Source organism: Salmo salar, chromosome ssa02 (assembly GCF_905237065.1).
Source record: "Salmo salar chromosome ssa02, Ssal_v3.1, whole genome shotgun sequence".
Lineage (NCBI taxonomy): Eukaryota > Metazoa > Chordata > Actinopteri > Salmoniformes > Salmonidae > Salmo > Salmo salar.
The window spans coordinates 63569856-63592193 of record NC_059443.1 but is presented as its reverse complement, the minus strand read 5'-3'; the positions used below and the strand labels follow the sequence as shown (position 1 = coordinate 63592193).

The 22338-nt window shown below is 42.7% G+C and overlaps 3 protein-coding genes across 9 annotated transcripts; 1 reads left to right on the top strand and 2 right to left on the bottom strand.

Moving 5' to 3' along the window:
• Window positions 1–1304: 1304 nt before the first annotated feature.
• LOC123730518 (protein Hook homolog 2) lies at window positions 1305–3674 on the top strand. 5 transcript variants are annotated; one of them, XM_045707608.1, is made up of 4 exons: window positions 1305–1466; window positions 2631–2784; window positions 2922–2993; window positions 3216–3674. In XM_045707608.1, the coding sequence occupies exons 2-4, from the start codon at window positions 2731–2733 to the stop codon at window positions 3366–3368; spliced, it is 279 nt and encodes a 92-aa protein (XP_045563564.1). In that variant the 5' UTR covers window positions 1305–1466; window positions 2631–2730; the 3' UTR covers window positions 3369–3674. The 5 variants fall into 5 exon arrangements, with proteins under 5 accessions (XP_045563564.1, XP_045563572.1, XP_045563570.1 ...); XM_045707616.1 differs by having other exon boundaries at window positions 1308–1466; window positions 2721–2784; XM_045707614.1 differs by having other exon boundaries at window positions 1315–1461.
• Window positions 3675–3791: 117 nt separating this feature from the next.
• LOC106589459 (bestrophin-2) lies at window positions 3792–13605 on the bottom strand. Of its 3 annotated transcripts, none has more exons than XM_045707585.1 (10): window positions 13356–13605; window positions 10334–10505; window positions 10124–10218; window positions 9766–9999; window positions 9269–9423; window positions 9014–9091; window positions 8630–8782; window positions 8375–8455; window positions 5243–5397; window positions 3792–5012 (listed from the first exon to the last, which is right to left on the bottom strand). In XM_045707585.1, the coding sequence occupies exons 2-10, from the start codon at window positions 10483–10485 to the stop codon at window positions 4118–4120; spliced, it is 1998 nt and encodes a 665-aa protein (XP_045563541.1). In that variant the 5' UTR covers window positions 10486–10505; window positions 13356–13605; the 3' UTR covers window positions 3792–4117. The 3 variants fall into 3 exon arrangements, with proteins under 3 accessions (XP_045563541.1, XP_014034949.1, XP_045563535.1); XM_014179474.2 differs by having other exon boundaries at window positions 13209–13580; XM_045707579.1 differs by having other exon boundaries at window positions 10334–10525; window positions 13356–13580.
• A 499-nt stretch (window positions 13606–14104) lies between these two features.
• Window positions 14105–20723, bottom strand: LOC106589504 (ATPase GET3). The gene is made up of 7 exons (XM_014179573.2): window positions 20539–20723; window positions 19625–19772; window positions 19071–19219; window positions 17066–17216; window positions 16791–16898; window positions 16335–16532; window positions 14105–16214 (listed from the first exon to the last, which is right to left on the bottom strand). The coding sequence occupies exons 1-7, from the start codon at window positions 20679–20681 to the stop codon at window positions 16086–16088; spliced, it is 1026 nt and encodes a 341-aa protein (XP_014035048.2). The 5' UTR covers window positions 20682–20723; the 3' UTR covers window positions 14105–16085.
• Window positions 20724–22338: the final 1615 nt, after the last annotated feature.

Here is a 22338-nt window from a genome sequence, read left to right as displayed (position 1 = left end):
ACTTTGTCTAAGTTTCTTTTCATCCCATTCTCTCTCTCTCTCTCTCTCTCTCTCTCTCTCTCTCAGTTTTCCCACACACAAGGTAAATGTACATACTCACACAGTCACACACAAAGTTGTGGGGAGTCACTTCATAACCACACCACCAGACCAAAGACACTCAAACACGTACTTCAAAGGTATGTAAAGGGTGTGAGAGTTGTACGTTTGTCAGTAAACATACCTCATGCTGACCTCAACACCAGTCCTATTCCAGAGAAAGTCTATTCTATGTTTTTTTGACTCAACCACAGAATTCTCTGAAAGTTCTGTGTGGTTATCGCCTAATGACGGAAACTCAACCATAACCACACCCCTCACACACACACACACATTGAAAAGAGCTTGAACTTGATTAAACCGCCTCTGGGAAGGAAAGGTCATGGGACCTGCTAAACGGTCCCAGGTGGTCAGGGAGAATGCATTGGAAATCCCCTATACTGCTAAAGCCAGAGTTTGCAGTAAGAAGATGTGCATTTACCTAAACAAAATAAGTGTTGACCTTTTGGGGCTAGTCAGTGGTTCCATTGAACTTACAGGGGGTCGCAGAAAGGATAATACGGTCACAGCTTGTCAGGGAGAAAGCATTGGAAATCACCTAGAGTGGGAGCTAGAGTTGGCGGAAGATGGGGCATTTTTACATGTACGTCAACATGTATGTAAACCACTGTTCTTTAGGTCATGTTTGGGACTTTGCATAAACGATTCAAACAGAGGGGCCCCTTTTTCTCACCAAGGATATGACTGATCTGCATACCCTGTCATGGGCACAGGGTAATCTAGGTTAACCTAGAACTAAAATATAGAGTCATTTGATGGCATCCTCAATAATGTTAAGTAGTCTGTCCACGAGAGATTAGGGACAGGGTAGTCAGTCTACAGACTTCTTACCATCAACAAATCCTTGGCTTTGTGTGCCATCACTACTGAGAGATTTCCCGACACATTTCTGGTGATTTTTGATATGGTCATATTTCATTCATGTACCCGTATAGTAAATAGTACAATAATACAAGACTCATTAGCTGTTACTTGATTGTATATTTTACCCAGCCTTGCTTTCTGGTACGTCTTGGATAAGTAATGGTTGTTCCAGTGTCAGAACAGCCCATATAGCAGGAGCCTACCGCCTGTTTCTGTAGCATGAGACAGCTTGATGTACAAGTACATCTAAACAGGATGCTTGCTTTCTGGTGGTTACCTACAAATCCCCCACGTGACCATCTGAATGTGGACGTTCAACATTGAATGTGCCCAGATCAGCAGTAAAACATATGTGGCCACAGGGAAGAGCCAGACTACTAAAGCCTACCTCTCCATTGTCTCTCACCCTGAACAAAACCAGCCAGGGCCTCTCCCCCCATGTGGATGAGACCAGGCTGGGCTGAAGAGAGAGCAGAGAGGGGCAGCGCCTGGCTGGATGTAAGGTTGGTGTGTTTGGCGTTGTGGGTGTATTTTGGCTAGAAAGTGGTTTGGTTGAAGAGAGAGGCTGGGCAGTGGCTTGCAAGCTGTTAGGTCGGTGTGTTGATCAGTGTTTAGAGTCGCGGTTTGGTTAGAAGGTGGTTTGGTTAGAAGGGTTGCTGATTGTTGGACTGTTGGAGCTAGGAACACAAGCATTTTACTACACCTGCAATAACATTTTGGATTATTTTTTTATTTCACCTTTATTTAACCAGGTAAGCTAGTTGAGAACAAGTTCTCATTTACAACTGCGACCTGGCCAAGATGAAGCAAAGCAGTGCGACACAAACAACAACACAGAGTTACACATGGAATAAACAAGCGTACATTCAATAACACAATAGAAAAAAAAGAAAGTCTATATACAGTGTGTGCAAATGGCGTGGGGAGGTAAGGCAATAAATAGGCCATAGTAGCGAAGTAATTACAGTTTAGCAAATTAACACTGGAGTGATAGATGAGCAGATGATGATGAGCAGATGATGATGTGCAAGTAGAAATACTGTGTGCAAAAGAGCAGAAAAGTAAATAAAAACATATATGGAGATGAGGTAGGTAGTTGGGTGGGCTATTTACAGATGGGCTGTGTACAGCTGCAGCAATTGGTTAGCTGCTCAGATAGCTGATGCTTAAAGTTAGTGAGGGAAATATAAGCCTCCAGCTTCAGTGATTTTTGCAATTCGTTCCAGTCACTGGCAGCAGAGAGCTGGAAGGAAAGGCGGCCAAATGTGGTGTTGGCTTTGGGGATGACCAGTGAGATATACCTGCTGGAGCGCGTGCTAAGGGTGGGTGTTGTTATGGTGACCAGTGAGCTGTTATAAGGCGGAGCGTTACCTAGCATAGACTTATAGATGACCTGGAGACAGTGGGTCTGGCGACGAATATGTAGCGAGGGGCAGCCGACGAGAGCATACAGGTCGCAGTGGTGGGTGGTATAGGGGGCTTTGGTGACAAAACGGATGGCATTGTGATAGACTGCATCCAGTTTGCTGAGTAGAGTATTGGAAGCTTGTTTTGTAAATTACATCGCCGAAGTCGAGGATCGGTAGGATAGTCAGTTTTACGAGGGTATGTGACCAATACAATTTGATTTGATTTGACTGTTAATGTGATACAATTTCTCTGGCTAGATGTTGCTGTTTGGCTAGTGGACAGTCAGTGGCCCTATTTTGGTGGTTTGGTTGGAGTGCTGATGTTTTGTGGGCATCGTTGCGATACAGTTAGACGGTGATGACTGAAGAGGAGACTACTTCCTGTGACGTCATCATGACAACTGTCAAAGAAGTGAGTGTTTGGCCTGATTTCAGAACTATGTTTGTCATACACTATCATCTGTGGTAAATATTTAATGCACCACCCAATGCTCTTAATTATATAGCCTCTAAAAAATATTGATGTTACTCTATCTGTTGATGTTACAGGACACACATGAGAGGATCATGTCCAGACAAGACCAAGAGGAAAAGCTCACTATTACAGACTGGTACAGTATGGTGAGTGTGTGAGAATATTTACTTTTGTTTATGTCCTAAATAGTAACCTATTCCCTACATAGTGCATTACCCCAAAACTAGTCCACTATATAGGGTGTAGGGTCTCATTTCAAATGCAGAAAGTTGGAAAAGTGAGGAGTGAATGTTATTGTTAAACCATATGTATGTCACTCCTGACTCTACTGTTTGAATGAGAAATTTGTTTTTATTCATCCCCTCCAGTGTGTGACTCTCCAGCAGCAGGAGCTGAGGCTGTCTGAGGGCTCTTACAGACCTCCAGGCCAAGCCCAGTCCTTCCTGGCCCAGCAGAGGCAGTCCACCCAGGACAGGAGCAGGAGAGGCATGGGGCTCTCTCCCAAGCTACAGCCCAGATAGGAGGGAGAGATGGAGGGAGAGGTTCCCTCTGTTGAGGATGGTGGGATTGACACTGGATGGACAAGGAATGTTGGAAGAGGATGTTGATGGGATTTTTATGACGGTTTAAAAAAATCTTGGATGTTAAAACAAACAATTTTATAAAACATTGGCGCCACCTGCTGGTCAACTGGTATTGGTGTTCGTTTTTTTGTCCATCTCAGTTTGAATCTAAAAGTAAAAGGAATAGATAGGACAGTAAAGGACTATCACTATTACAATGTGTTGCCAATGGATTTTTGCGCTTTGAATAAAATATCAACATGACTTACAGTATAGCTCTCATTTTCTCCAGATTGAATTTGACTGTACTGTCTCACATATCTGCTGTCATCCCAAGCTATTGTGTCTCATAGCAACAGAAATGGAACTATGGCAAGAAAGATTTGTCTTTTCTTTTTATTTACCTCATTATAATTCATAACAACGTAACAAGGTGAAAAATCATTCATCTAAAGTAAATGTACAGTGTAAGATTGGTGAACACAGTGAAAGCTGCAGCCCAACCTTGCAGCATTTGGGTGGATTGTTCCGTAAGATGAACTTCATGCAGATGATCTATAGACCAGTGATTTTTCATGAACATACTACAGTGACATATGACCTAGTTTTTCAGTGTAGTGTGTTGGTCCCAGTTGGACAGAAGTGTGCATGTTCTCCCTTACTCATAGTCCGAATCTGAAATGGCATCCTATTCCCTAAGTAGTGCACTAATTTTGGCTAGAACAGGGTGCAGTTTGTAGTTTCGGAGCCGATGGGGACTCAGACCCCATGCTGACGCTCCTATGACGCTGTGGGGCGCTGTAGGACGGCACGGCGAGGAAAGACATCTTGGCTCCACCAATGGGCGGCTTGGGAATGGCGGGGATCACTGTGCTCTGCTCTGTGATTGGTTCAGAGATGAAAAGGTCTCGGGTGGAGCAGGCTGTGGGACGGGGGTGGATGATGCTGGGGGCTAGGGGGCTGGAGGGGGTTGTCGAGGCTGGTCTGGGTGTCTTATCCTGGGGTTGTCTGATGAACGTTTGGCCAGGGTCTCTGGAAGGCTGGAGGGGTGATGGGAGCAGTGGCATGCGGCTTTGAATATCTCCTGTCACCTCAGTGTTCCCTTCCTCCATCTTCTCTTTCTCTGCCCCCTTCTGGGTGTTCCCCTCATCCCCTTCTTCTTCCTCCTCTTCTTCCATAATCTCTTCCTGGCTTTGAAGGGCGTCCCCACCTCTCTCCACCCCAACCCCAAACTGTACCTCCATGAGGGGGGTCCTAGCATTAAACACCCCTCCACAACTACATATGGTACTCTGAGTATCCTGACCCAAAACAGACGGCAGCGACCCTCCAGACGGCCCCAAAGTCTTTCTACCTTCATCCTCCTCGTCCTCGCCCTCTTCATCACTGAACGAGGGCGGGTACATCCCGGAGGGACGGCGGAACCTTTGGAGCTGGGCGGAGGTGCGGCGCAGCGCCCCTCCAATGAGCCCCGTGGGGGACGGGGCAGTGAAGAGGAGCCGGTTGAACAGGGCCATGTTGGGGTGGTGACCCCCACCCTCAGACTCCACGTTCTCAGTGATATCCGCCAGGGGCGCAAAGTGCATCTCCTCTTTGGGAATCCTGGAGGGGACAGACTCAATTCAAATCACTACAACTTGAATAATGCCCTTAGGGCCATACAGAAGTGTTAGCAAGGTTAGAAACATACAACTAATCATCTTTGGACTTGTAAGACACACATACTGAATATCCTTGCTTGCAACAAGGTGAACACATATTTGAGGTGTATTGTAGAAATGTATTGCACTTGCTCCAAAAATAGAATAAAATAAAATAGAATAGAGACTCACGCCATGTCGAAGGTGGAGCCCTGGAAGGAGGGTTTGCGCAGCCCGAATAGAGTTGCGGCAGTGTAGGGAGGACGAGGGTTAGAGTCGTTCCAATATCGGTCTCTTTCCATGATGGGAAGATCCCCATACATCTCATCAACTGCCATCATGGAGACCTGAGGAAACACAAACACTACCTCTTCAGTTTCAGATGAGGGAAGTTCCAAGAAACTCTTCTGTTGAAGTTTCCTTTCACCCCACCATTTTTTCTCTCACTTTGAATGTTTCAAAAGTACTTATCCCACTCATGTACACGTGTAGGCTCGGCCCTAATTCATGTGCTCTCTGTCACCTGGAGCTGCATAGCAAATGGCCAGTAACACAAGGAAAGCACAAAGGACAATGCTCAAGGACTAGCCAGCCCTTCCCCTCTGAGGGGCCAAAATGTATCTCTCTGTTACAGTATCCAGAGGACTGACTATTGAATGAGTGATATAATAATGCTATAGTATCCATGTCTGGTATCTATCTGAAACTTGTACCCTAAAGAGGACTCTGAAGCTATCTATATGTATGTATATTGAACAAAAATATAAACGCAACATGCAAAGTGTTGGTCCTATGTTTAATGAGCTGAAATAAAAGATCACCCAAATTTTCCATACGCACAGAAAGCTTACTTCTCTCAAATTTTGTGCACAAATTTGTTTACATCCCTTTTAGTGAGCATTTAACCTTTTCCAAGATAATCCATCCACCTGACAGGTGTGGCATATCGAGAAGCTGATTAAACAGCAGGATCATTACACAGGTGCACCTTGTGCTGACCACTCTAAAATGTGCAGTTCTGTCACACAACACAATGCCAGAGATGTCTCAAGTTTTGAGGGAGATGCAATTGGCATGCTGATTGCAGGAATGTCCACCAGAGCTGTTGCCAGAGAATTTAATGTTCATTTCTCTACAATAAGTAGACTCCAAAGTCGTTTAAGAGAATTTGGCAGTACGTCCAACCGGCCTCAAAACCGCAGATCACGTGTAACCACGCCAGCCCAGGACCTCCACATCCGTCTTTTTCACCTGAGTGATCATCTGAGACCAGCCACCCGGATAGCTGATGAAACTGTGGGTTTGCACCACAGGAGGTTGGTGGCACCTTAATTGGGGAGGACAGGCTCGTGGCAATGGCTGGAGCGGAATAGGTGGAATGGTATCAAATAGATCAAACATGGTTTCCATGTGTTTGATGCCATTCCATTTGCTCTGTTCCAGCCATTATTATGAGCCATCTGCCCCTTAGCAGCCTCCAATGGTTTGCACAACCAAAATAATTTCTGCACAAACTGTCAGAAACCATCTCAGGGGAGCTCATCTGCGTGCTCGTCGTCCTCACCAGGGTCTTGACCTGACTGCAGTTTGGCGTCGTAGCCGACTTCAGTGGGCAAATGCTCACCTTCGATGGCCACTGGCACGCTGGAGAAGTGTGCTCTTCACGGATGAATCCCGGTTTCAACTGTACCGGGCAGCGTCGTGTGGGCGAGCAGTTTGCTGATGTCAACGTTGTGAACAGAGTGCCCCATGGTTGCGGTGGGGTTATGGTATGGGCAGGCATAAGCTACGGACAATGAACACAATTGCATTTTATCGATGGAAATTTGAATGCACAGCGATACCGTGACGAGATCCTGAGGCCCATTGTCGTGCCATTCATCCGCCGCCATCACCTCATGTTTCAGCATAATAATGCACAGCCCCATTTCGCAAGAATCTGTACACAATTCCTGGAAGCTGAAAATGTCCCAGTTCTTCCATGGCCTGCATATTCACCAGATATGTCATCCATTGAGCACGCGTGGGATGCTCTGGATCGACATGTACGACAGTTCCAGGTCCCGCCAATACCCAGCAACTTTGCACAGCCATTGAAGAGGAGTGGGACAACATTCCACAGGCCACAACTGATCAACTTTATGAGAGGGAGATGTGTCGTGCTGCATGAGGTAAATGGTGGTCACACTAGATACTGACTGGCTCTCTGATCCACGTCCCTACCTTTTTTTTAAAGGTATCTGTGAGCAACAGATGCATATCTGTATTCCCAGTCATGTGAAATCCATAGATTTGGGCCTAATGAATTTATTTCAATTAACGGATTTCCTTATATGAACTGTAACTCAGTAAATTCTTAGAAATTGTTGCATGTTGCTTCTATATTTTTGTTCAGTGTATGATCTCTGTGGTAACTGTAAATTACTCTGTGTGCAAAGGGGTTTTATGGTCCTCTCAGGAATACTTTAAAGTACTACTTAAGTAGTTTTGCGGGTATCTGTACCTCACTTTACTATTTATATTTTTGACTACTTTTACTTCACTACATTCCTAAAGAAAAGAATATACTTTTTACTCCATACATTTTCCTTGACTCCCAAAAGTAGTGAATCCTCCTTAGCAGGACAGGAAAATGGTGCAATTCACACACTTATCAAGAGAACCTCCCTGGTCATCTCTACTGCCATCTGGTGGACTTACTAAACACACACGCTTCGCTTGTAAATTATGTCTGAGTGTTGGAGTGTGCCCCCCGCCACTAGCCGTTCTGGGAGGGGGGGGGGGAGTGCCCCTGTGACAACAATATACTTTTAGACTTACTCAAATAGTATTTTACTGGGTGACTTTCACTTTTACTTTAGTCATTCTCTATGAAGATATCTTTACTTTTACTCAAGTATGACAATTGGGTACTTTTTACACCACTGGATCTATATGCCTAGACTAATGCTTTGTTAATGTCAGTATTGCCTTGTAGCTTAAGCTTTATGCCTTGTATGTGAATCCATTCATTTTAAAAAGTTATTCAATTATACTTGCTTTGATATTTGCTTTTATCACCATTCCTTGACCTTAGTCAGCTAAACGCATAATACTTGATAGCACATGGTTTAACCATGTTCTTGCATATTGCTATCTATATTATGGAGCCATTTCATTCATTTAATGGGCTAATTGCTTAGTCTTACTACGGGTTGCATGTGATGTATTTATAATATCATATATATGAAGTATTACCCAACTACATATACATGCATATATTACATCTAAGATAACAATGGGGGGTTGTGAGAAGGATAGCAATACATGTGATTCAATATAAACCTGGAAGTTCCTGTCTATCAGCCAGTTGGTCTCAAAGTCATCATCGTCCTCTCCAAATGGGTTTATCAACTGCTCTGCTACCTGAAAAACATCAAAAAATGGTCATGTTCGTTGGGGCACGCAAGGGAAATGTTGTAAAACATTTTGCAACGGAAATAAATAAAAAATATGTTTGTTTTTGGTAGCCTCTCCCTGTTTCAGCCTGGTTTTCTTCCATTTGCTACCTAGAGAACACAAAAATGAATTTCCACTGACCTTTAGCCAGCCAGCGTAGAAGAAGAACTGTAGCAGAGTGAAGATGGGGACGTACAGGTCCAGGTCATGACCCAGGTAACCCTGTGTGGGGTCCAGGAACTGACGTCCTATCAGACACACGAAGAAAAAACTGTACACGGCCAGAGTCACCACCTATAGGGATGGTGGAGACGAGAACATAGGACACAGAATGAGTGATGCCGACTGAGAAAATTCTACAATGATTGCACATACAATCACCTGCATGCACGCACACACACACACACACACACACACACACACACACACACACACACACACACACACACACACACACACACACACACACACACACACACACACACACACACACACACACACACACACACACACACACACACAAACCTGAGTGTAGACCAGGGGAACACTGATCATGTCGTAATGGAAAAGCATACTGCAGTTCCCTCTGAAATTATTGAGCTCCTGCCGACATAAACAGACAAGCATACAAATGTAGGTTATTGTTTTTGTTGAATGTATTGTTTTTGTGTAAGGTTCAGTCTGTATGTGAGTGCGGGTATAGCTTATTCATGTCATATAGCTATTGACATAATGTGGTTTATCACTATGTCGCTTTATGTGTGTTGTATTGTAGACTACCTCCAGCACTAGTTTGAGGGTGCTGTCGTCTTTAATCCTGCCCTCACAGCGGGCCAGGGCGGCCAGGTTAGTGAACCACACACAGGGCATCCAGTACTTGTTATAGGGGGACTTGAGGCTCTCAAACTTCTTCCGCTCCTCCCTGGTCATGAACCCTGAGGAGAGGGGAGTGTATCTGTCACAGGTGGGGTCTGAACCCCCATGTCCTGCTTTGAAACCCAATGTCTTAATTAGGCCAAGACGAAATTGGACCGAGGGTGACACTTGATTAAAGTCAGCTAGACCGCTACATAAACTATAGGTATGTGTTTGGAAGACACAGGATGTGGGACAAAACTGCAAGTGGTATGGTGTATCCAGATGTACACTGTAGGCTACTTTCTTGTGTTTGAATTCTGAAAATCTGCAAAGTGGAATTTTTCCTTGAAGGCAAAATCTGGAAAGTGCAATATCTCCTCAAAGGCAATCTCTTAGCTGCATCTGAATGACACATTTACCTGCTTCCACGACGTGGTCCATGGTCGGGAAGCGTTTGAACACTGCGGTGCTGACCGAGCGCAAAATCAGTAACGCGGACAGACTTGCATAGCGCATCATGGTGCGTCGCAGCAGCCGCCCGCGCTCGTCCACACCCTGCAGCCCGCCGGAGAGCACGCACATCAGGCGGTCAGGTAATGGAATGCGGGTGTACTGATTCCACCAGCGGTTCACCACCAGTGTCACGTAAAAACCTGGAAAACAGCAGCAAATGGTTCTGTAATGATATTGGTGGTATTTTCTTATAGAATAGAAGAATATTAGAATAGAAGAATATTCTAATAGAATCTGTGTTATTGATTTAGTAATATTGCCCACCTAGCACAAAAGACATGGGGATTAGACTGGCATAGTGGTTGCAGTAAATTGCCAGTTTTTCAAAATACCTCTTCTGGTCATCAAAGAGGAAGAATCTGAAGAGGTAAAAGTTACATAATAATGTACACCAATTAAAATAAACTGAAATCTTCAAATAGTAATGGAAAGTTCAAATAATGATGTAAACTTGGTAGCCAAAGGCTCTCATACCTGTAAGTGACACTGATGGCAGTGTACATGGCGAAGAAAGCAAGGAACTCCTTCCATAAGACCTTGTAGATACTTCCCCTCCAGGCTAGGAGCAGTTTGGAGAACCCGCAGAAGCGCGCATTGGCAACTTGCGCGGTGTAGGTGACCGTCATGGTGTCATCTATCCGTTATTCTATCATATTAAAAGAAATACTACATCTCGGAAAACATATATTGTGTTAGTTTTATTTCTATTAATCAAGGGAAATGGAAAGAAAACCCATGTCTAACCCTCCACAAATCATACCTATACAGTTTTGTTTATGTAACATCTCACCGAAAATCATTTTTATTTTTCATGTATTAATTTATGGTTATTTTCAGATGTATTACAATACTTTCAAGAGTGAACTATTTTATTGTATTTATTTTGTAAATTGTGTTGATGTTGTGATATCATCTACGAGAACCATGCTTTTACGCCTCAGTTTGGTCAAAGCGTGATGAGGAGAGGTATGTGTTTATGTTTATTTTGAATGTTAGCAAGAGTTCACAAATGCACACAAAAAAAAGAAGCAAGAATTATATCATCATTGATTTAGTGTTGTTGCACTACTGTTAGTAGGAATATATATTAGCGTGAATGGGGATAATTTTCGAGAGCAACTTTGATTGCAAATTTGCTAGGTTAGCAGGGGCGGAAATCCCGGGGGGGACGGGGGGGACACGACCCCCCCATCCTGGGAAAAATATGATTTGTCCCCCCCAATATATCACTGAAACATAACTATGTAATTTAAATAATATTAATAATACGCAATGAAAGCAATTGTGCTGATTATAGACACTTAATAGCTCGTTTTTAAGTTTCAAAAGATTGCGACCCCCCCACCCTTTGCCTCACAATGGTTTGATCCACTGCCAGTTCCTTAGCTTGCGAGGTAAAGTAGAGGTCGTATCTACTGTCTGAAAGGCACTCAATGCACGTAACTGACGTGAGGTTAATCCAGTCAATCGCGCACACACACTAGCTGAATATGCAGAGCTAGCGCGCAAATATTAACTATTAAGCTAGCTAGTACCTATTCCATTTATGTGGCGTCGTCAAAGACGGAATCTTTGCTATCGTCAATTTATTCCAAGATCAGCATGCATGTAAGTTAGTGCTTCAAAGTCCCTGTGATAAGGTTAGCGATAAACTGAACAAAACTACACTCTCTTCTACCATTGTTTTAAATATATTTAATGGTCTCGTTGCAAAAGCTAAATTGTCGCAAGGGAACTTTTATTTATATATTTTATTTCACCTTTATTTAACCCGGGTAGCAAAGATTATAGCAAACACCACTGAATTGGTGCTCGCTAGATTTGCAAATTCAGCTATTGTTAGAAGCCAGCCAATATGAAACAAACGATTAAAATTACAAAAGGTTGCAGCATATGTTGTGTAAATGGTGAACTCATACAGCTGTCAACTCTTGTCACTGCAATCCGTTTCACATTTGCTAGCTACCTTTTAGATCGAAGCCCATATAGAATGATAGAAGATAAGATGATAGAAGCCCATCTCCTACTGTAAATAACCTACATACTGTGTGTGTGTAGCCAACCAGGTAGAAAAATGGCAGAAAAATGGCAGAAAAAAGACAGACATCAGAGTATTTTTCAGTACACCAAAACGCAAAGTAAGAACCCTAGTAGCCTAATATGTCAAAGACTAGTTGATAAAATGTTCATAAGAAAGAAATGAAATTCTAATGGAAATGTTTCACAATGATGTCATTAGGCAGAGCAGGCAACAGATGGCACACAGACAGCAGAGTTGGGGACAGATATGCAGGGACAGACTGGCAGAGACAGGGAGTCTCAGGTAAGTTTGTTGAGTCTTTGTTTGGCAACATTATGAAAGGTTCTCCATTTTTTTGACTTGTAAAATAGGAACATAATTGGAAAATGCCATGGATACCCCTACTCTCAACCTAAACTGGTGACTGAACTAAGATTTGTTAAAGGCAATGGTATTGCTGTTGTGATTAGTTGTGTAGTTTTGGGTACCGGTAGTTAGGAGTACGGCAAACACATTATTTCTTTGGTTCCTCAATATACATTTACCATATTAAACGTAGGCTATGTGTTACAGCACTACTTTTGGTGTCCCCCTCAGGAATTGCTCTTGAGAAAATGTAATGTAATTGTCCCCTCCAAAGTTGATATCAGATTTTCGCCCCTGTAGGTTAGCCTAGCTACCGTTAGCTTTGGGAGCGGGAGAGGGTCTCTTTCAGGTACAGACAGCTTGAGTTTTCTGACGATTTTCTCACGGGAATTCTGCACTGTCTTTTTGTCAGGCAAATATATTTATGTATGACAGTCCAGACGGCAGCATTAACCGTTGCCTTGCATTTGTATCCATTCCATGCAGGTATGTTGTGAAATGTTACGTTTTTGTATTTAATTTAGCTATCGTTCATTTTGTTACCTGTCCGGTCATGTCAGGAATGGCGTTATTGCCACATTAGTATGCCTTGGGTATAGTAGTGCAATAGTATACTGAAATATATATTTAGCACTTATTAGAAAATTATTAGTGTATTGGTGTACAATGTTTATCAAATGAAATTTCAGTATTTTGAAAATATTAACATGTACATTTTGTACAATGCATTTTTTAGTTTTTGCGAGTTTGCTCAAAGCGTGACGAGGAGAGGCAAATATACTTATGTATGAGAGTCCAGACGACAGCATTAAGCAGACAACTGCAGAATTGTGTCCAGAGCTTTCCCTTCCCATCCACCTACACCTCACCAGAACACAACACATTTGGACTTTGCGTAAAAGTCCATGAAAACATCTAGTTCGATGGACAAATTTAAGACGGATATGAAACAAATGGTATTACCTCTACTGTTGTGCAGTGAGTGGATCTTTGGGGTGTTTGCAGGTTCAGGTTAATCAACAATCTCCGCGCTTAGTGCTGCGGACGATCAAAGCATTTACATATTCCATAGCCTAATAAATCTGTACAACTTTAATATTCTCTACTAACCATTCTACGTCCATCGTTGGTAACCCATTCAGCCGATACATCATACAGTAAAAGAAGGCAGCAGTAGAGGGTAATCCTTGGATGCTGGAGCCTCAGCAGTGCGTTCAGTGGTTAGAGCGCCCCGGGGCAAATCCCGAAAATTGGAGGGAGACGGAGCTCGTTAGTACATGCCCCCTACTGGGAGAGCGAGCTTCTGCACAGTGCATTTTAAATCGGTGATGGACCACAAGCGACAGCCTGCCGAGAGCTACACAATGTCAAAAACGCAAGTGCGTAAAAACTAGAAGAAAAAAAAGTATTATAAAACAGGAAACAGTCATAGACTGCCACTGATACAAAATGACTAAACCATGTAACAAACAGTACGTTAATATTTATTAAATTGTGCATATATTATAAATAGTTTATGGTGCATTATATTTGTTTTTTTGATCGAGGCAAGTGTTTTTTTTCCAGTCCATTGACAAATTTGAATTAATTCTACAAAACACTGTCAGCTCAACAGGAGGCTTGTTGTTTGCAGGTTCTGAGCGTAGAAGTCACCCACAAAGTCAGAACCTGTCAAGACGAATCTGTTGTTCAACAAGGCATGTTGTACCGCAGACCATCCATGCATGTCCCGGCTGCGTCTTGGGGTCGCCTGCGTCCAAGATTCTACTTAGGACCCAATCACAATGTCTGTATTGTAGTTCGTAACATTATTTGGTTATGTAAGCTGTGTTAATACATAAAAACACGTAACCAAAAAATATCCCTGCGAATTAGGCATGTTTGTGTTTTATTTTGTAAGTTTAACATTATTGCCTGGGGGGGGGGGAAATATGCATAACTTGAAGCATTAATAACATTGCATGGACAAAATCAAATCAAACGGACCCTTCCAAGACTTGTGTTGCTGCTGCAGAGATTATGGGGCTATAGTTGGTAGTATAATGACCACTTTTGGTGTGTTAATATCTTGATGACAAGTCAAATTGACAGCTATTGGGACATTTTGCCTGTGGATGAGAAAGAAGCTGTGCTAATTGTGCACTAATGCAAAAATGCAGGCAACACAAAAATCCCACACTGAATGATGTCTACATAGGAGCTAAATAATGAACCAACCTTTCTTTCAACAGGGGACCAATCAACATTCAGTAATCAATTGTATATTATAATGCACTAATAAGGCATTCATTAAGCCAAGTAGCATCATGCTGTGTACCCGAATAGAGAGCCCTCTACACAACAGACAGGGTGTGTCTGAAATGGCACCCCATTCCCTATATAATGCACTACTTTTGACCAGGGCTGCCATTTCCTACACAGCCAGGGAGAAAGAAAGAGATTGTTTAACCAGGCTAAGCCCCCCCCCAGACTGAACACGGCACTCAATGGTAGTCAATGGTGAGTGAAGCATTCAGTCTGGTTCAACCAGGCTAGAGGGAAAAGTAGCACTTTGAAAGCTTTATACAAAGACTGCTTCAGTGGCCTCCTATTATAATCAGAGTAGGGAAAACAATGAAATTGGCATAAAATAATTACAAGTAGCCATCTGATACTGTAGATTATAGATGAATGACACTGCTCAGTGATCAATAAATATAATTTCTTCATCCAAGAACTGAACTAAATGTAGGTGGGGACATGCTATTTACACCATAAACACGTGGTGAGTGAGAACAACATTTTGGTCAAATAATGTAGTTAAGTATGTCCATGCTATTATTACTCAAGTATTCAAATGGCCCTTCTAAGGCTGATCAGTGGACTGATGGGATTGGTGGGACAGAAATATAACATGATTTGAAAACCCTTACCCTTCCCTCTAGGCCTATATCCCTCTTCATAGTGACCATTCACCCTGGGGTAGTAAGGCCTCACCCTGCGTCACACACCCACCTTCATCCAAAACAGACAAAACTTTCCCACCACTCATATTATTCTCCATTCCCACAATGGAGGGCATTAAGAAGTCAGAATGTGCATTCTAAATGGCTTCCCTATTCTCTATACATAGTGCACTACTTTTGACCAGGGCCCTGGTCAAAATGTGTGGCAATAATGCACTATACAGGGAATCGGGGTGCCATTTCAGATGCAAACCAAACAGATACATACAGTCTAATTAAATCACATGGTAAAATCCAAAGATGCAGTCGATCGTCTCAAAGCTGTTTTATACTGAAAAACACAGCAGCGGCACCAGACACCAAACTCAGCCATTAAGGATAGTTTCACTTATACATTACTGAGGCTGGAATATGGAAGGAAAAAGAGGATGGAGAGAGGCAGAAGGAGAGGAGAAAGGGAAGGGGGGCCTTGAGTGTTCCTCTGGGAAAAGTTAAATGCTTTAGGAATAGTTCATCTTTTCCCTGGTGAGATATGATGGAGAGAATGGTATAGATAGAATGATAGAGAAAAGTGAGAGAAGAGAGAGAAAAATCACGTGGATCCTCCTTTCTCTTTTAGACTGTAGGCCTACAACTGGAGCAGGTGGTTGTGCGTCTTTGTTGTCCGCCCCCTGTGTGTGTGTGTGTGTGTGTGTGTGTGTGTGTGTGTGTGTGTGTGTGTGTGTGTGTGTGTGTGTGTGTGTGTGTGTGTGTGTGTGGGGTTCTTGCTGTAGTGGTTTAGGTTCCTGAAGATGAATAGGATGGGGATGTTCTTGCTGGGTTGCTGTAATGCAGGAGTGAGGCTGGGGTCAAGGGGGACGGAGATGGTGAGTTCAGACTGCGACTCAGAGGTCAATCACTTGTTAGGGGGGATGTAGGGCTCCAGGAGTTGCATTGAGAAGGTGTTGACTTTTTCGGCCCCCCGTACCTCGTGGGGCAGCAGCGGCAACTTGATTATGTGGAAATCTTCATATAGATCCTCCATCTGGGACAGAGAATAAAGGTTAGGACATCATTTTAGGGGTTAGGACACCACTGTAGGGGCAGAGCACGTGGTGACAGACAACTGCCATTGACGACATGAAGACGACTAGCCGAGCTTTACCTGGTCCAGGTACTTGGACTGGATCTTGTGGCGGGCCTCGCACATCTTGCATGGCCGGTCTGAGTCGGGGAACACCAGCTGGTTGACGATAATGTTGTGCGTGTCGATGCGACACTTGGCCAGCTCCTGGATCAGCCGCTCCGTCTCGTACAAGGACAGGAACTCGGCGATGCACACACAGATAAACGTTGTTTGTTCCTATGAGGGAGTGTGGGAAAGGGCGGAGAGAGGCGTCAAACACGTAGAGACAGTCACTATACGGACTCCAAAAACTGTAATTAACACAATACTCAAATAACCACTACTTCACTATGTGGAGTTATTAATCAAATGAACATAATGCAGGTGTATATACACTGCATAAACACCACAATGTTTTCCTAGAGCGAAGATGTTAGGTAAAGCATTGTTATGGAGATCTAGGTTTCTAAATGGGTCGGTGATGGTCTGACTTACAGGGTCTTTGAACTGCTCACTGACAGAGCGGATGACTGGTAGGGTCTCCTCCAGCTTAGAGGCCAGCTGGTCCGCGTTCATGTCTCCCAGACCCAGCATGTTACACATCTACGGGGTAGAAAGAGTAAGCGAGAACTAGAGAGAAGATCATGTACAAGTGGCAACAATAAGAGAACTGATGCTACCGACACAGACAGCAACTCTGGTCAATAAAAACAGAGCAACTAGAGCTTCATGCTTAACACAGAAAAAAATCAACAGTCAGTAGGGATTACCTGTGAGATGAAGGGGCTGATCTGGTTCTTGATCTGCATGAGTCGTCCCAGGCCTCTCTCCACTATGGTGGGGAAGTTGAGCAGACGTAGCGTGTGGCCAGTGGGGGCAGTGTCGAACACCACCACAGAGAAGTTCATGCCTTTCACTAACCTGAACGGAGAGGAAAAGAGTATGACTGAGGAACACTGGAGTTAGTCAATATAACCTTATTAATATAGTTTCTAAGCTGAGGGGGGGGAGGGGATTCTACTAAGCTAACATATAGATTTGTTTTAAGATGGTCACACCAAGGATCATTTAGATACTTGATTATGAATTTTAAGAGCCCTTAAGGCAGGGTTTCCCAAACGGTTTTGTTTTTTGCCCTAGAACTACACAACTGATTCAAATAATCAACTAATCATCAAGCTTTGAATCAGCTGTGTAGTGTTAGGGTAAAAACCACAACGTGCACGAGTTGGGGAAACCCTGCCTTAAGGGGTCTTAAAATTCAAAATCAAATAGCTAAATGATCCTTGGTGTGACCATCTTAAAACAAATCTATATGTTAGCTTAGTAGAACCCCCTCCCCCCAGCTTAGAAACTAAACTAGTGCATCAAAGCTGGGACCGAGAGACTGAAAAACAGCTTCTATCTCAAAGCCATCAGACTGTTAAACAGCCATCACTAACATTGAGTAGCTGCTGCCAACATACTGACTCAAATCTCTAGCCACTTTAATAAATTGGATGTAATAAATGTATCACAAGTCACTTTAAACAATGCCACTTTATATAATGATTACATACCCTACATTACTCATCTCATGTATATACTGTACTCTATAACATCTACTGCATCTTGCCTATGCCACATGGCCATCGCTCATCCATATATTTGTATGTACATATTCTTATTCATCCCTTTACATTTGTGTGCATAATGTAGTTGTTGTGAAATTGTTCGATTACTTGCACTGTCGGAACTAGAAGCACAAGCATTTCGCTACACTCGCATTAACATCTGCTAACCATGTGTATGTGACCAAGAAAATGTGATTTTGGAAACGCTGCCTTAAGGTATCAAAAAATATATATATACAAAAAAGATTTGATGAAACATTGAATTTGGCATTACTGCTATTAAACGCATTGAATAACAGATCCATTACTTAGAACAGATCATTTTTTGGACTATACTAAGGAAGTTTGTTCTGAAGTGTCCATCCTATATCTGAGAGATAATAGAGATCTATTTTTATTTAGGCAATAAACTATTTTTTTTATCCCGTACAGGGGACCTTCATACGGGTCTTGTGAGCGTCCTAGAGACATGTATGTGTTTGTGAGAGACTCACCTTTCTACAGAGTGGTCATATTAGTGTGTAGCCCAAACTGTTTGGACGCTACAGGCAGAAGAGGCAGTAATGACTTCAGATGAGTCCCGTGATACTTGTGGGGGTCGTAGAGCAAAATGGAGAACACCATCGTGTTTGTGAGACTCTCAGTTTGTAGGCCAAACCGTTTGGACACTACAGGCATATTCGTGAGAAGACTGATTTTCGGGATGTCTAATGGTCTGACAAACAACGCTCTAGCTCTGCCACATTTCACCGCAAGTGCGGAAGGGCAATATCGGCGGATGCGGTGGATTGAGACCCATGCAAAAAAAACATCTTTCATTTAAATGGATGGATTTTGATGGGGATTTTTCAAATTATGGCCGTGGAAATTGTAGGAAAAGGGTTAAGCTAACCCAGACATATGAATTTGATTCGGGTGACAATAAAGCCCCAAAATAGCAGCCCAACTAATTTCTACCACCACAAGTACAGACCAACAGCAACACTATCATCCATGGATATGGTGCATTCTATCACAGAATCTGAACATAACCAATGATTGACTGAATTTAAAGAACTTTTAAAAACACTCAAAGCATAATGTGTATCGATAACTATGTGGAGAGCCATTAAGTGTTGACTTCATGACCTCTGTGTGTGTGTGTGTGTGTGTGCCTCCGTACCTCATGACCTCTGCGTAGCTCATGGCCTCATCAATGCCGGGGAAGGCACTCATGGCCTCCTGCATCATCTTCTTGCCCATACTCAGCATGTTGTCCTCTTCAAAGAACTCATCTGGGAGCTCCGCCACGCCCAGGCTGGGATCAATCTCCTGCAGGGGGGCACACACACAGCAGAGGTCAGGGCAAGACACAGGAGGAAAGAGGAAAATCTCCATCTTAGGGAAAAACAGACTTTGCTTGCAGGACTTTTTTTTATACTGATGGCTAGATTGTATGTGAAACACAAACTATTGTGTGAATCAAGAGTTTACAGTCTTGCTTGTGTTATTCTCCAAACAAAGCTTGCTGAATGTCACCCTCAAGTCAACATAAGCTCCTAAGTCAACTTCTATAAATATATTGATGGTGAGGAGGTAGTCTTACAAACCAGCTCTTTGCCTCTACTCATTCTCAAAACCTAGTAAGAGAGTGCACACTGCAGAGAGCAACATCACCAGTCTGTAGTGTAGACAGAAACAAATGGAGCAGAGAGACTGGGTCTAATGCTGACATACCATAGCGAAGAGGTTCTCGTAGCCCTTGACTTTTGTGGGCACCTTTGAGAACTTCTGGTCAAAGGCATCTGAGATGTTGTGTGCCGGGTCAGTGGAGATGATGAGCACGCTGTCACGCACCGCAGCCAGCTGTACAGCCAGACTGCAGCTGTGGGAGCAAAGGACAGACGGATACATTAGCACACATAGACAGAAATGTCATGAGCACGCAGACAGACAGATATGACCACAGACATGAACACTGATAGACAGACACATGAGCAGAGACAAACAGTTACCTTTTTCAACCCTTCAGTTAGAAACATTGTTTACGTATGTATAGATTACTACATTAGAAACATGATGTCTTCTCAATAAATAATAAAAAAAAGACAAAAAAAAAAATCAGCTTCACATGAAACTGACAACTTTATTAACCACCGAACTTTGAAATTGGTGTTTGAAAGTGATGGTCCATGTTGGTTTGATGGTAACTGTTAGTGTCTAGCTAAAACTAGTTAGCTAGATAACGTTAGATAGATAGCTGAGTTTACTAACCTGATGTTTGCTGTTAATGTAAAAGATTGTTCAGAACTGTTTAAAACTCGCTGGATTGCTAGCTAACGTAGTAAGTAGTCTTATGAATTTGACAGCTAGCTAACTAGTTAGCTACAGTTGCTAGCTGGCTAGCTATTGTTGTCATTTTAGTTAACCATATAACTAGCTAACGTTAGCTCACTGTGTTTCCCACTGAAATAAGAGCTACGCTGATGGTAAATGACTGTCAATAAAGAAACATTAATTGAACGTCGGGCTAGCGGTATTGAACAAGCTACGCTACCTAGCTAGATAGCTATACTTGGCTAGGGCTAGGCCATTCATTTTGCTAGTGACGTTAGCTAAGAGTGACAAAGCACTATTTTGCATCGACCTACCTGCATGTTGTTTTGCCAACGCCACCTTTGCCTCCAACAAATATCCATTTCAGAGATTTCTGTTCTATAATGTTTTTCAATGTTGGTTCTAAAGGCTCCACATCGGGCGCATCTTCAAATTCTTCTTCCAACGAAGCTGCCATCTTGTGTGTACAGGTCAGCAAATGGGATGTACCAAATAATATAAACAGCTGGGTAAAAAAAGCGACCCTCTTTTGGGCTATACCAAGGCTAAATAGTTCCGCGATCAAAATTTAAACATATTTTCAGCAAACAATCTAATCAAAAACCAAATTAAAAACACTCAATTTATAAGAAACAATAAAACAATAGATGGATATTGAGCAACAAAGACACAGGAGGCCCATCTATTATGAATTGTTGTCTTTATTCCACATCAAGAATAACAGTAAGAGGACACATTATAAGACATATACAGCTGACTGGCCATGGGGGAGTTCTGACAAATGCTTGATAGGCTGGTCCACCTTCAGCCAATTCTAAATTGTTAGCTTTTTTTGTTGCATTGAATTACCATTATTTGGCTGGGGTCCTCAAAGGGAAAACATGGGCCATGTGTGGGCTTCGAGGAAAATGAGCCGGTATGTCTTTCAAATTCAAAAGACATAAAATACATAAGCATGGAATAATAATGAAAATAATAAAATGTTTTAATATATTTATCTTTTTTAAATGTTCTGAATTTATAATAGACTAGACGCTGTGTTGCATATTGGGGCCGTGTGTGGGCTGTACCTTGCTCAAGGTCACATAGAAATGTTTCACATTGTCGGTTTGGGTATTCGAACCAGCGACCTTTCGGTAACTGTCACAACACTCTAACCTTTAGGCTACCTGCCTTTCGCAATGCGGATTACACATTGGTCCTAAAATAAAGAAAAGGGGAAAGGGAAAATCTTAAATTGCACCACCACCTAACACTGCACCTATACACTATCCCCCCAAATCCACCACCCCATCCCACTACTTTGGCCCTAAACGATCCTAAACCAGACCGTCGGCCTGGGAGGATGGAACCCCTTCTCTCAAAACTTCCTGTAGATCTTCTGCACTAAAATCTCTCACACCCAAATATTTCTCTGCTGCAACTACCACATATATCTTCTGTGATTTCCGCTCCATCAGTGCAGTTGATCACCGTGGCTATAAACGCAAGACATCCAATCTTACTAAAACTCATTACATAGTCAAAAACGTGAATTGTTAATGCAGTAGTTTCCTTAAGATGGTTCATCATGGTAATGTCTTTGGTGGCCCTAAAAAGTTTCAAGTTGATAGGCCACTATGAAATGAATTTACAAAGGAAAATGTGTCCATTGATAAAGATTGATTTATCAATAACTCAGCCATCTTTTAACCAATCCCTTAGCTTTTCTCAAACTAAGTTAAGAGATATGCCACATACCCGTGTTATTTGGACTTCTGGTTCATGAGAATATGTTTTTCAAAGGTTTTCAAAATTGTTCAATATTGAGGAAAAATCGATCCTGACAGACCTTAGTCATTGATGCAAATTTGAGTCATGGGCAAGTGCATACATGGAGTGTTTGAAAGTAGGCATTACTAAATAATTGGGAGGGTCAACATAAGTGAGTGTATGGAAACCTAACCAGTAATTGTCCAGATTGGTTGCCACTTGAGACCTTTTTGCGTGGATGTTTTCTGCTTCCTTGTAACATTTTAGCTAAGCCTAACCATTTGCCCAACCTTAACCTCATTCTCCTAACCTGCCATGTTAATTATCCTAACCGGCTACGTTCATTCTCCTAACCTGCCTAG